Consider the following 15501-nt stretch of genomic DNA (forward strand, 5'->3'; position numbering starts at 1 on the left):
GATTGCGTTCACACACAACCCGTAAAAATCCCGTAAAGACACGTGACATTGATGTGACTTGTAATGTCTCAGCAGCGTCTTAAAGGGATCTCCGGCTAGTTTGACAACTTAGCCTTATTGGGTTAGTTAGTGATACCATTTGCGCCACAAACGTGATATAATAACACACCCGATGTTTTCGTTGTAGCGAGATATTTTTAAATAAAGTTTTTACCTGTAAGTCGCCATTGTTGTTTTTACCCATTGCAATCTGGGCCGTGACGTAGAGTGGTCCCAGCGCCGCTACAAACACAAGGCGCGTAAGCGAAATGTCTGCCGTTCACCCTTTTCAGTTCGAGCCTGAACATGTCGCAAATACGGAGGAAGGTTCATAGGATGATAATAATCTCGTAGCCGTAGGTGAGGAGGAGCAGCAAGAGAGAGTAGGGCACACGCATTGGTTTACCAATGCTTACTGAAAGGGAGAGTGTTTGCTGTAAGGAACTCCACTTCATATCAGCAGCAGTCCAGGGTAAGGTAGCTAGGGTAGCTATATTGGTTAAGCATAACTATATTGGCCTGAAGAATTTTGAAGTAATCTACCGCAGTAAATGCATATTATAGCCTAAGAACAGGATACTTGTTTGTAGGTATAGCCATGTAATAAGCGGGATTACGTATAGCGAGGCGGTTGTTATAGCGAATAACAACCCCTTCAGGCTGATTCAAGCTCCGCTTCGCGTCGGGGTCCTGTTCAGCCTGTCGGGGTTGTTATTCGCTATAACAACCGCCTCGCTATACATTATCTCTTACTTAGTTTGGCCAACACTGAAAGTTTTTCCAGTAACCGATAAAGAATCTAGACAATAATACAGCGCAAACATTATTGGCTGGCATGTATTGGCTTGAGTCAAACCTTGATTCATCCTTTCATAACATTTAGTGTTAACTTTTGGCTTTAGGTCTTACAGATATTCTTCCTATCGCCAGTTTACATGGTGGATGCATGGCTGGCTGGGGAGAAGAGTCCGCATAATCATTCCCTCGTGTGCAGTGAACAAAATAAGAAATGTCTACCCCGAACCAAGTGGAGCCTATACAGGATTTGAACATGCAGACAATCAGGGAGAAGTAGAGGAGGCATGGAGGAATTTTTAACTATGCATAGACTGAACTTGCAAAAAACAAACTGCTAAAAATAATTCAAAATTAAAGCAGCTGAGCATTTAAACTACAATGGTGTGTTCATTGTGTATCATCAGAGGTGTGAAAAGTGCACACTTCCCATACTCAAAGTAGAAGTTTCCTGTGAAATGAAGAGAAATCATTTTCAAGACCAGAATTCCTTTGGGACCATCACAATTTATTCCCTATACAAAAGCAGGTGTGTGTGTATCAGTCAGCAGCTCCTACAATAAAGCACAGTTATGTACATATTCACAGATTTAGATGTTTAGACACCAACAGATATACCAAGACAAACCAAATCAAACTGTTGAACACAATTGTTATGTACATATTTACAAGTTTAGATATTTATAAATACAGGTTTGCTTTCCTACATCACTGATAACTGAATAAACAAACACGTGCCAGAGATTCGCAGCTATTTGAAGCGTGAATGCTGAAATGATTGCAAAATGATCTGTGATCTTGACAGTGTCACCTGTGGAACCATGATGTGTCTTTGGTTGAAACTCATGTCCACTGCCTGGTTTGGATCGTAATCAGAGGAGAGAACATCTTCCATCATGGCAGTCAAGTAGCTGTAGTCCTTTTCTGTCATCACAGCAGGTTTTGCTCTGAAGGTCTTGTGGACTTTGCTCCAAGCGATTTTGAATTTGGGTTCACCCACGCTCTCCCCATCTTGATAAACAGCCTATTCAAAAACAAAAAGGGAAAATAACTTAATATCAGGTTATTGCATAACACCAAAGGACATTTTTTTTTTCTGTGACAAACTTTAGGAAATTTCTACACTTTTAGAAATGTATGTATAGGAAAAGTGATGGTCACTTAGTGAAATAGACACTTGCACATTTATGCCAGGAGTGTTCATTAAGATTTTTAAACATTATTTTCTTTATTTATAAAAGTAAATATTTATGAAATAATTTTGTCTACCATCACACTATAGGACGATTTTGAGATTTGGCTCAAAGTTGTAAAAAAATAAAAAATAACTCTGGTATTAAAACAACAAGAAAATGTGTAACCATTTACAGAATTCTTAAAGGGATAGTTTGCCCAAAAATGAAAATACTGTCATCATTTACTCACCCTCAAGTTGTTTCAAACCTGTATGAATTTCTTTTATATATTCATACAGGTTTGAAACAACTTGAGGGTGAGTAGATGATGACAGAATTTTCATTTTTGGGCGAACTATCCCTTTAATGATGAAAATTTGAAATAAATTATTATTATCTTCTGTGACGGTGAAAAAGCCACGTCACGTCAACTACCCAAACATAGGGTTGACGTTACAGCATTTTCTGGCGCGTAATGTGACGTTTGAGAACCTAAAACCCCGTTTCTCCTAGTTGACACGACAACACATAACCGCCGTTATCAGAAATCTCCACTTTGGCCGGAGTTTTTAGAAATAATAGTTTTCTGTGATAAAAACGGGGTATTCGTGTAAATGAGAGGCCAAACCGCAGGGAAATATCTGCGTCTTCCCTTCGTGTAAATGGGGCCACAGGCTGATGTCACAGTGCAAAATACTGTGCAATGAGTTGTAATGATTACACTCACCTGTTCCTTGTTCACATTGTTGTTATGATCCAGGGCAGCAAGCATAGAGGCATGAACCATCACATCATATCCAAAATGCGTTCTCTTTGGGAGGTATTTCAGATACATGGAGTGATACACCTTAAACAAAATATAATTTGAAATGAGAACAATTACAATTACACTCTGCAATGGAAATCATGCCTACTTATAATATCTAATGTCTATACTTGATCATACCTCTAGTGTTGTTGTGTGGACGCACTCCGTTAAGTGATCCAAGTCTTTTAAAAGCTGCTTGTCTGTCACAGTCTTCACAAGACTGTTGTGTGCAACAGATCCCGGCTTCAGCCACAGCTCTCCTCTTTGGACTGCCTCGTCAAGGGGCTTGTGTGGACATTTGTGGAAGTACCTGTTCCCAGGCCACTCATGACGGTTGGTAACATGGTGTACTATGGAGACCCACTTCTCTCTCAACAGTTCAGCATTACCCTCACATGTTTGTGCACACCACCACAAATGATTTATGATGGATGTTATCCACTCTGCCAGGCCTTCACATTATTTTGTCTTTGCTGCCTTCGCTAAATTTTTTGATAGGCCTTTGGCCACATGCCATGGGTCAAATTGATGATGTTTTTCAGGATTGTTTACCCTCACTTCTTTCACAATTTGAGGGTGGCGGTCAGTGGAGATGGTGCTCACCTTAACTCCATTCTCTTCAATTGTTCGCAGAGCATCTTTGAAACCCTTGATCTCCATTGTGTTGGAGCTTGACACTTGGGTGCAACTTACAACTTTAAAGTCCACTACCTTTTCAGTCAGTGCATCCATAAAGGTGTACGTACAGTATTGAGCTGAGTGACCAGGAGAGTCACACCGGCCATCTCCACAGAGCACAACTTCTTGCTGGTTAGTCATTGTGGTTAACACAGTACTCTGCTCTTTATTCCATGTTTTTTCAATCACAGGAAACACGTACCTCTTCCTCAGTGTTGCATATGTATCAGCACTTATTGTCTTTAGGTTCATATTGTGACAGAAGCGCTCAAATCTGAAGAAGACTGACGCTGATAAGAGCAGGTTTCCTATCCCTTTGCAGTGTTTTCCAGGAGGCTGACTTTGCCATCTGTAACTGCAGCCATTAATGCATGTGAGTTCTAATGTCAATTGTGATCCATCATTGTGTAGCTCTCTCATATCTTCCTGAACAATAAGGGAGCCACACTTTGAACAATGTCGAAGCAATTGCTGTAACTGCTCCTCAAAAACTAGAAAAACTCTAGTGCTAATTCCTTCAACGTGAATTAATTGAAGGTCGTGAGCCCTGTGTACTTTGAGAGGACTCTGATGCACTTGCAGTGTAATCCAGATCAAATAGACTACGCTGTGACTGAGACAGATCGCTAGGTTCATTATCTGATAAGAACTGATCTTGAGAGTTGTCATCCTCCACTACCAACTCATGTTTACGTGCGTAACTACTATGGTCAGTCGCCACCTGGTAGTGTGCGTCAGCTGGCCACTGTACAGCTGCATCCAATTGGTATTTTAGCCCGAAATCCGTCTGAGTCTCTGTATCAACTTTAATTGGAGAACACTGGATGCTTTTATCTTCCATTAGAGCCTCGACAAGTGCATGGTTTTCTGGTTCGACACAGTCCATGATTTCCTCTGCACAAGTGGAGACACAAGCGCTAGTGCTACTTAGCATGCTATCCAGCGTCTCTTGCCTTAGCCTTTTCTGTTCACGATTTACACTTGAAATACGCGGACGTTTAGCATTCTTGTGAGGAAAAATCATGGGTATTGCATTCGGTTTAAGTACTCGCCTGTAACCACGAACTCCCATGAGCTCGTTCATCACCTGTCGGCGATCAAAATCCTCAAATGAATCAGGGCTAAAGTGTCGAGAACAGAGCCGCGGGTAATTGGGGAGTTTCACTCGCCCGCAAGCATCTTCCCATTGTTTTCTTCTCTTTGCATCAGAACTAGGAAAACAGTGGAAGGTCAAATCACCGCTCTCGTTTGTCTTCGAATGGGCATCACAACCAACAGCCACACAATGTGGCATTTTATCTGTCTAGGTGTGTCCGACGATGAACTGTAGAAGAAGAGTGTGTCGAACTGCCGCCTTTTAATTTGGCGTTCAGGACCGTCGTGCGTCATCAACAATCGACGGCCCATAGTACAAAAAAGCTGAAAAAAGTAGTGATCGCGCTTTTTTACTTGTCTTAATCATGAAAGCATTTCAGGTATTTTTAACCAAGCGCCTTACTTAGGAGGGGTATTGACATCATATCTAGACCAATTTGGCAAACTAGCCGGATATCCTTTTAAGTTTGCTTATGAGCTGCGATTTCTCTCTCGAGAAACCACGCTTGTGCATTTTTTTCTCTGATTCGATCACAAACTTGCGCTTTACGTACCGTTTCACAGCTGGCGAACAATCCCGCGCTTCAGTGTCATCACTACGACACGGCATTATTACGGCTTTTGTTTACACAGCGTGTGTTCTGGGACTGAACACGGCAATGTTACTAGGTCCCCAACCCGGCATCGATCCCTGCATCAGTCCCGGGTCGTGTTTGCGTTCACACAGAAGGCACTCTGGCAACTTGCCGACAATTTCCCGGGTTCAAATCGCTGTGTGAAAGGGGCTTAAGTCTCCTGGACTTCGCTTCTGAGTTTCCAACAGTTACATTGCACCATCTCACAGCAAGACAGCATTTTTAACACGTGAACCGCTTCTCTCCTGTGTGCAAGTACTTGTGTGAGCCTTAAGATTTCGTTCTCGTGAAAAACACTTGCCACACAGTTTACAGATGAAATGTTTCTCCCCAGTGTGAAGTCTCATGTGAGCATTGAGGTTACTTTTACGACAGAAACTTTTTCCACAGTGATGACATATAAAACTGTTCTCTCCTGAGTGAATCTTCAAGTGGCCATTAAGGGTTGCTTTACGTGTGAAACTCTTTCCACACTGATCACATGTGAACATTTTTTTTCTTATAATAAACGGTTTCTCTCTAGTGTGAATTCTCATGTGGGAATTAAGGGTGCTGTTATGTGCAAAACTCTGTCCACAATGAGAGCAAGTATAAGGCTTTTCTCCAGTGTGAATTCTCATGTGGGAATTAAGACCAATTTTATGTGCAAAACTCTGTCCACAATGAGAGCAAGTATAAGGCTTTTCTCCAGTGTGAATGCTCATGTGGACTTTAAGTGTCGTTTTATATGCAAAACTCTGTTCACAATGAGAGCAAGCATAAGGCTTTTCTCCAGTGTGAATTCTCATGTGGGAATTAAGGCTGCTGTTATGAGTAAAACTCTGTCCACAATGAGAGCAAGTATAAGGCTTTTCTCCAGTGTGAATTCTCGTGTGGGAATTAAGACCACTTTTATGTGCAAAACTCTGTCCACAATGAGAGCAAGTATACGGCTTTTCTCCAGTGTGAATTCTCATGTGGTCTTTAAGTGTTGTTTTATATGCAAAACTCTGTTCACAATGAGAGCAAGTATAAGGCTTTTCTCCAGTGTGAATTCTCATGTGGACTTTAAGGGTTTGTTTTTGAGCAAAACTCCTTCCACATGGGTGACAGATGAAAGGACTTTCTCCAGTGTGAATTCTCGTGTGGGAATTAAGACCGCTTTTATGTGCAAAACTCTGTCCACAATGAGAGCAAGTATACGGCTTTTCTCCAGTGTGAATTCTCATGTGGACTTTAAGTGTTGCGTTACATGCAAAACTCTGTTCACAATGAGAGCAAGTATAAGGCTTTTCTCCAGTGTGAATTCTCATGTGGACTTTAAGTGCTGTTTTATATGCAAAACTCTGTTCACAATGAGAGCAAGTATAAGGCTTTTCTCCAGTATGAATTCTCATGTGGGAATTAAGGCTGCTGTTATGTGCAAAACTCTGTCCACAATGAGAGCAAGTATAAGGTTTTTCTCCAGTGTGAATTCTCATGTGGTCTTTAAGGGTTTGTTTTTTAGCAAAACTCCTTCCACATGATTGACAGGTGAAAGGACTCTCTCCAGTGTGAATTCTCATGTGGACATTAAGATTGCTTTTATGTGAAAAACTCTGTTCACAATGAGAGCAAATATACGGCTTTTCTCCAGTGTGAATTCTCATGTGGTCTTTAAGGTTGCTTTTATGTGCAAAACTCTGTCCACAATGAGAGCAAGTATAAGGCTTTTCTCCAGTGTGAAGTCTCATGATTGATTTCTCTTCAGTCTTGAAATCATGATGTTCATCTTGCATATTATTCAGTTCTTGACTCTCCTCTTTTAGTGGCATCAGGTCTAAAGCGAAAAAAGACAAATACAAGTTAACACCAGTGGCAACACACAGCTGACAACCTCACAGCTTAACTAATTGATGACTAACTGGGAAAATGTCTGCATGCGTTTACGATAATTCACAAACATTGTGGCAGCAAACTAGCCTGGTTGTCACCAGACCCTTCTCAATTGTAACTGAGAGTGGGTCTGGGGAAGGTTCATTCACAGCCCATTTCCAAAGGGGCGTCACCAACGGACGTCGCTCAAATGTCTCAGGGCGTAATTGGATACACGTAAAACCAATCAGAGTTATCGTCATCGTGTAAAGCTCGCCTCAAAGTTTGTGATTGCCTCGATTTTGAAAGATTGGAAATGGGCTTGAATGTGCTCTTGGGCTTGAATGTGCTCTTGGGCAGACTTGCAGAGCAAATCTAAATTTGTCGGAAGTTAGTAAGGGTTTTCCCAGGCTGGCAGCAAACTATCCCAGATGGGTGAAATGGGACTCGGTAGCCTGATTTGGACATACACTGCAGCTGGTGGTTAATGATAGTGTTAATGCGTTTGTGTATCGGGTTATCATTACAGATTCAACCACAGTACCCCTACATGCAAGGCACTGGAGGCAAAACAAGAACAAATGCAATTTCCGAAACTCTAGCTCATTCAATTGTGCAAAACAAGATGAAGCTCAGCACGTGAGGTGTTTGGAAGACTTCTTGTTCTGTCTGACCGAAAGGTAACAAAGCTGCAAGAAGCCAGGGGGCCATTCTTCGTATGTCGCTAAATACATCCAAGATCAAATGGGACATCTAAGATGATATCATCGTGCTACTCATGATCTGGCTAAATAGCTTCTTCGAACACACCTGTTGTTTATGATTAGTATTTCTGGATTGAGTTATCTGAGATAACTGCGCATTCATGCGTTGGTTTAAAAGGGGATATGTATTGATAGTAGAAACATTAATCAGCAATGTTGCTATTGGCTGCTCACCATGGCCAAAGAGCGCGCACAGTTTTTCTCCGAGCAGAGCAGAGCCAGAGCTAATAGCCGAAGTTTATGTATGACAGCAAGTCCAGGATGAGTGTCGAAGAACCAAACAATCCAAGATCATGCAAAATCGTAAACAATCAAATCCAGCTAACTGAGTTAACAACGTACAAAGAACGGACCCCAGAACCCTTGAGATCCGAGATATAAATACTAGCAGAAAATGACAGCGATTGCTGCCATCATGTCAATAGAAAAGGACATGTCAACTTCCAACAGTGGGTGCAAAGACACTGCAGGGGGGACGCAGGAGATCAGCAGAAAAAAAGGGGGAAAAACAGCCGTTGCAAAGGCGTTCAAGTGCGTGAATAGCGGTAAGGTTAGCGCTTTGTTTTAATAAAGCAACATTTAACGGCAATTACACTGAATCGTTCTTCTTCAGACCTTTGACTTGCCACAGTTAGAACAAGCCTAACATAGAAGTTGCTCGCCATAGAAAAGCACCTCTTCAGCGGACCAAAACTCAAAATGCTATTGTGAACACGCTGCTCCGCTGCTGTGCGTGTTCCAGTGAGAAGATGAACAAGAGTTCGTGAGCTGAGTTTGTGACGTGACGCAACACTTTTGTTTTTGACCCCATTTTTCATGAGCTGAACTCAAAGATCTAAGACTTTTTCTATGTACACAAAAGACCTATTTCTCTCAAATATTGTTCACAAATCTGTGTTAGTGAGCAATTCTCCTTTACCGAGAACTGTCCATCCAATAATCCATCCCCCTCACAGGTGTGGCACATCAAGATGCTGATTAGACAGCATGATTATTGCTCAGGTGTGCCTTAGGCTGGCCACAATAAAATGCCACTCTAAAATGTGCAGTTTTTCTGTATTGGGGGGGTCTGGGGGGATCCGGGGGGAGGGGGGGGGTGTTGCTGGATATTGGCAGGACCTGGAACACACGTATACGCCAATCCAGAGTAGGGATGTCCCGATCCGATCCACGGCATAGGTATCGCGCCGATACTGGCCCAGAACGCTAGATCGGATGTCGGAGGGGAGAAAAAAATATGATCCGATACCTATTGGGGGGGGGGGGGGGGGGGTGTTGCTGGATATTGGCAGGACCTGGAACACACTGTTGTATACGCCGATCCAGAGTAGGGATGTCCCGATCCGATCCACGGCATAGGTATCGCGCCGATACTGGCCCAGAACACTAGATCGGATGTCGGAGGGGAGAAAAAAATATGATCCGATACCTATTGGGGGTGGAACAGTACATGTATTCGTATTGAACGTACACTCGGTACGTGCGTCACGGTTCGGTGCATGGATTTACACGGAGAATACACGGTATAAAAATAAATCAAACTCGCGTGCACATTAATTAATGTAATGTGGAACTGCTGTTAGATACGCGCATAGATATGCTCTGAACGCGCATCTATTTCGCTTCAAACACTCGCTTTATCATTATACGCGCGTGGCGTGTCCTATTCGCTTTGGACGCGCGAATGGATTCAAACTGTTCAAGCATCGAACTAGACCGATAGACGCGAATTTGACGCTCTATTCGCGTTTGGTGTGAACGCAGCAAAATGAACAGGCTGCGATGTCAAGATTGCAGTGCTGGAATGTGTGTGTGTGTGTGTGTGTGCGTCAGAGAGAGAGAGAGAGAGGCACGGGCGCGATCGAACAGTGGAAACATAAAAACATACTCCGGAATTTTGTTCATACAGGACATCATTAAAACTGCAAAAAGTTTTTAGCCTACTTATATTTGTGTAAAACACAACATTGTGCTTTTGTCAAACTGTAAACTCAAACTGTCAATTGTCAAGTTCACGCGCGTGATCATAGGTAACTAAGAATGTAGAACTCGACAATCGCTTACTATGGACTTCGACCGAAAACAGGATGTAAATACAGGTATGAGCGCTGGCTGAATTAACTTCATTTTTCACATCTACTGCAGTCAGATTCACCATGTTCACTCTGAAGGAATCACTCACATTGGCTGTGCACTTTTAATGACACATCAACTATGTTAAGAGGCTAAAAGCAGGTTTAAAACTTGCCCCATTGAAGTCAACAGGGTGCAAATTTTAAAAAGAGGATAACACGGTGTAGGCGACAGCACTCCAAATATACAAAAAATGGTTTAGGCGGGTGGACAAAATTTGGGCTGGTTTGGGGTCAGTTTGGCGTTTTTTGTCTAATTTGTCTAAAAGTCTAATTGGTATTTATTGGTAATAAACAAAACTAAAATGTGCATGTAATCCATAAAATCAGTCATCATGACATTACTAAACACACATGCCCAAGCAGAGTCAGTTGGTGTTGACATCGCCGACGAGCACACGCTTTCAGCCAATCAGCGATCAGCAGGCAGACGCGATTTAGCGTGAAAACTTGTAGCATTCAAGTGATTGCTAATGCCAAAGTGGCATAAATATACACTAAGTTGTATCTACAGTAAAGAGTGAGATAGTGAGCAACTCTGAAAACGTGGATTACACATGTGGTGGGAGACGACTCGATGACTCTTAATAAATATCACTAACTCTGAGAGCACAGTTGAATGACTTCACAATTGAACGTCGAATTGAAATCGAATATGGGACGACTCCTGTCCATGCATGTGCACACTAGCCTATAACCTGACATCTGCAACTTTTACACCGTCCAGACTGCTTTGAACCAAAAGGTTTGAATCAACGATGAATCAGTGTTGACTGCTAAATTCTGCATTATGTTTCGCAATGTGTACATCCGAGGGTTAAATTCATCGGTTAATTCATTGATTGCCGTTTTGACAGTGTCCTGGACATTTTAGTCATATTTGCTAATTCACCTTAATTATTGCCTTGTTTCGATCCGTTTTCCTGGGAAATTTATTTATTTTTTATTTTATCATCATTATGTTTTAAGGAGAAAAAAAAATGGTGCTTAACCTTGAATGACATGGCAATAAAATTATACCACATTATTTTTAACAGTGTGCGAGAGATCGAGTGTGTCCGAGAGATCGTTTAACAGTGCGCGAGCCTAACTGTGACTGTGAGAGATGAAGTGGTGCAAATCAAATGCTTATATCCTGATTAAAGGATGCTTCAACAGCAGCTGCTGCCGACATCTATTACGGTTGTCAAAGTTTTCTATGTTTTCTATTTTCTATATAAACAGGGTTTCTGCAGGCTTCAGTAAGTCAAATTTAAGACCTTTTTAAGACATTTTAAGACCATAAAGATTGAAATTTAAGACCTACACGACGCATTATTCAAGTTAGATAGATAGTTACCTCGGGATCATTAGAGTAAGAGTATTATCATTAGATAAACCTCATATTTCAGCCTTTATATTTTTTTTTATAAAAAGAATGAGTTTTACACATTAGCATATATTTATTAGTAGTGTTTGGGTGCACCCCCATCCTTCATGTTGACTGAGCTTTCAATGTTGTTATGGAAAGGGGTGATTGGTTGGTTCCTGTCACATGACCTGCGGTGCGTTTGCGGCATTCAGAAAAGAAGAAAAGATTTTTTTTTCATCTCGTTGCGCCTGGTAAAAAAATTAGCGCGTCGCTTCAATTATGAGCGCGCTTGCCGCACGCCTACATTTGAACAAACTTGAGCGCGCAAAAGACGCGATATGTGAACGGCCTCTGGCGAGCTAGCTCATATCAAGCCACGAGCTGTTGGTAGCACGTGCGCGACGTGAGGCGACCCCTGCTCTAGGGCTCCGCTTTGTAGGCTACAACTCGATACTTTTTTGCTACTTTGTAATAACTTTCTGTGGCCAGCGTTTCTGGAAATGAACGGGGGTAAAACCTTTTTTAGACCTGACTAAATTAAATTTAAGACCTAGGATGAAAATCTGGCCGTTTTAAGACTTTTTAAGGCCTTAAATTTAAAGTTCAGAATTTTAAGACACCGCGGAAACCCTGATAAATATTTTATTTGGGGGGTTAGTGGCGTGCACATGAAGGAGAGGAGAAACATGCACATCGCTAGAGGAGAGATGTCCTAATACTAATACTAATACTTCGAACGTCAACAAGAAGTGGCATCACCCAACATCGTTTAGAGCACCTTAAGAAAGCAGATTGTTCAAAAATATATACATTCAGTGCCAATAGCAAAACATAACCTCTAAGTATATCTGCATAAGCCCACACTGGCTCTGTCTGAGGGGGAAAGTCAAAAGCTGGGTTGAGCCTGTGGGTCATTTCTTGAGGTTAATTTTAATACAAGTGAAACTGCCTAAAAAACAAGCATTTTTTTTTTTTTTTTTAGAAACATTTGGATTGTGGGCTTGTTGTCTTTTGCTAATAGCAGTGATCTCATGTCAAATGAAATGACTGACTTGTTTAGGGTTTAATATAAAATGGATGTCAATACGTCAAAATAATAATTGTAACTTATCTCATGATTTGGCAATATAAGTATTTTTTCACCAACAACATTGATTGTTTTTAAGTGTATTATTGTAATAATGGCCACCTTTCATAAAATGTTAACATTATCATTAATATTAGCCTACTGTTTTTGGTTTTAATCTTTGGTTTAGTGAAAGGTACTTGATGGGGCTGTGGTGATAGTTAAAGGGATACTTCATCAAAAATTAATTTTCTCTCATCATTTACTCACTCACACCATCCCAGATGTAAATGATTTCCTTTCAACATAGATATTCATAATCCATATAAATAATCTATCTAGTCCATATAATGCAAGTGTACAGGTCCTCTAAAGTTCATGCAGAAACACTTTATTTCCATTTGTCTGGCAATGGGATCTCAACAAACATGTCTGTCCACATGAGAAGACCTGCTCCACATCAAATAAAACCGCTTTAATTAGGACACTCATATGACATTCTTCATATCATTCATTTCTAGATCATTAAAATAAGGACGGAATGAAACTAACCTTTTTGTTCCTCAGTATCTTCATGTTTCACGCTGAACACTTCTTCAATCTTTATGTCTTCACCCTCCTCTTTAATAAACGCCATCTTTATAATAGTGTCACGTGGATCTCAGATGTTTTTTTTCCAGTAGTTTTCCTGTGTGTTTGGACAATTTATCATGTTTAAGATGAGAATAATTAACAGAAAGAAAAATAAATCAGTCTAGTTCAGTAGTTCAGTGCACTGGTGACATGGACATCTTGGATGACATGGGGTGAGTAAATTATCAGGAGATTTTATTTGAAAGTTAACTAACGTTAATCCTTTAAATCAACGGATTAGACAAAAATCACCTAAAACAAGCAATAGAATACAGACAATTCATATTTTGATTTGTAGATTTAACATGATTACACTGTAAGAAACCATTTACGATTTGTTCATAAAATGAATCATCATTATATTGTTTGTTTTTTTTGTTTTAGTTTTATTTTTACACTTTTGAGCGGCAGGATTCGTCAGCGCGCGGTGATTCAATCGCTTTGAATCAGTGAGTCATTTGGCAAAGCATTAGATTCAATTGACTCAATTTCTCATCACTAACCAAAACCGAATTCGTAAACGATAGGCTAGTGCGCGAGATGAGACGTTACTCTTACTTTTCTGTTATGTGAATACGCTTTACTCACAAAAACCCTGAATATTAAGCATATTATAAAGCTATGTTCAATAATACATGGTCACATACCTTTTGTAAAAACTACCAAATCAACGTGTATCGATGTAAACACTTTAAATGCGTAAAACCACAAACCTTTCTTCAGAACCACAACAGTTGCAGGGGCAGGGCGCAGGTTTATGATGTCATATAGCCAGACCAAAATAAAAGTCTGTCTTTTTCTTCTTTTTCTTCTTCTTCTTCTTCTTCTTTGTTTTTAACGGCGATTGGCAACCAGCTTTTGGGGCATTTCAGCCCGTTATACTGTCTATGATTTCAGCCACCTTCTGCATTTTTTTTTTTTTTTTTTTTTTTTTTTTGTGCAGGGTGTTCGGGGAAGACTCATGAATATTCATTAGGGAACTCATCCCTGATTGGCTCGCCGATACTCCAACGTTCTGAGAAGCCACGGTAACCCCAAACAATGAGATATCAATAGGCTTGTTTGAGATGAGCAAAATCTGCGCAGAATCGATCACCGGTGATCAGCGCGAGATGCATGCCGGTTAGAAATGTGTCCGAGTGCGGTCCGCCTTGCTCTGATGTCATGCTGACGTATGTAAAAAATCTCTCGCGAGCGCAAGGCGCACCTGTCGGATTCTGCAGTCGAGCGCAGTTGCTCTCCACTGACTGCGCTGATCAGAAGCATGATGGGAAACGACTTGCTGACGACACAGCTTGATGTTCATTGGTTTAAACAACCGTGATGTATTGCTCTTATTTAAAATGTTTGATTTTAAAACTCTGATATCATGTTTTATGTGTACGTTATGTGGTAATATTCCCAAACTACCTCAGTGCGATGGGTTATGCAATGTAATTTTTATTAAAAAAAAAAAAAAAAAAAAAAAAAAAAGACTGAAAAACATGTATTTGGAATGGAATTAAATAAGTATGCTACTTTTGGTGTCTTGTTCATTATATTTATTTTCATATAAAAGCAACAGAACTTAAATTCCATTCAGTTTATTAGCAACACTGTGCACGAGCGTGAATCCGGTGAATCCCGCGATATCCGTCTTTGATCTCGCAGGTGTCAGATCCACTGCGAGAAGAGAGAACTGTCCGGCTTGCCTGCGCTTTTTTCACTCCTCCTCTCACTGCAGCCGCCTACTCTCGCATACATTTCAGGCGAGGCGAGGCGCATCTCAAACAAGCCTATTATCAGTTCGCTGCGTGTCACCAGTGGGGACATTTCCGAGAGGGATTGTGATTGATTTACACGATTAATTTAAGTGGATTAGCGGTGAAAATCACGAAGGCAAATGGTTATAGGAATATAGTATAGTAGGCCTAATTGCATGGGATGCAGTTGTGCTATTGCATGGGATCACTGTCAAAATCCCCAATAAAGGCTACCAAAAATCATGTAATTCTAGCAAACCGTGGATAAGTCTTTTATCTCTGTTTTGCATGCGTCATCATCATCAATATTATTATTATAATTTATTTATTTTTGGCTCTTGTCACAGTGTATACCTGAATTAGCACTCGTACGGTAGCAACACCATTAGGAAAATGTAACAAAATAATTTTTTTTTTTTTTTTTTTTTTTATTTTTTTTTTTTTTTTGATACAGGGAATAATCTTAGTTTCGTTTTTATTTTGTTACCATAAGATCTGCGGACATCACTGGGTTTTAATTTGAGGTATAAAAACCTGACAATACATATCGTGATTCGTGACATAGCCTCAGTGGTGGAATGTAACAAAGTACAAATACTTTGTTACTTTACTTAAAATAAGTAAGAAATTTACTTGTGCTATGGTTATATAAATGTTTAGTGATATCTTACAAAGATTTCTGATTTTCTGAGCTTTCTTTTGGCACAATTTTTTTGTCTATATAGTGTGGAAACTAGTAAATACACTAAGTTTTG

At 40.5% G+C, this 15501-nt stretch overlaps 1 protein-coding gene across 1 annotated transcript; it reads right to left on the bottom strand.

Annotated features, from left to right (window-relative positions):
* Nucleotides 1-1323: 1323 nt before the first annotated feature.
* Nucleotides 1324-3636, bottom strand: LOC307166113 (uncharacterized protein; the record flags this gene model as incomplete). Its single annotated transcript, XM_079884279.1, has 4 exons — nucleotides 1324-1858; nucleotides 2737-2856; nucleotides 2956-3207; nucleotides 3370-3636. 4 exons carry the CDS (start codon nucleotides 3634-3636, stop codon nucleotides 1586-1588), a joined length of 912 nt encoding a protein of 303 aa, XP_079740405.1. The 3' UTR covers nucleotides 1324-1585.
* Nucleotides 3637-15501: the final 11865 nt, after the last annotated feature.

The sequence above is a fragment of the Squalius cephalus genome (assembly GCF_949319135.1).
Source record: "Squalius cephalus genome assembly, chromosome: 1".
NCBI classification, from domain to species: domain Eukaryota; kingdom Metazoa; phylum Chordata; class Actinopteri; order Cypriniformes; family Leuciscidae; genus Squalius; species Squalius cephalus.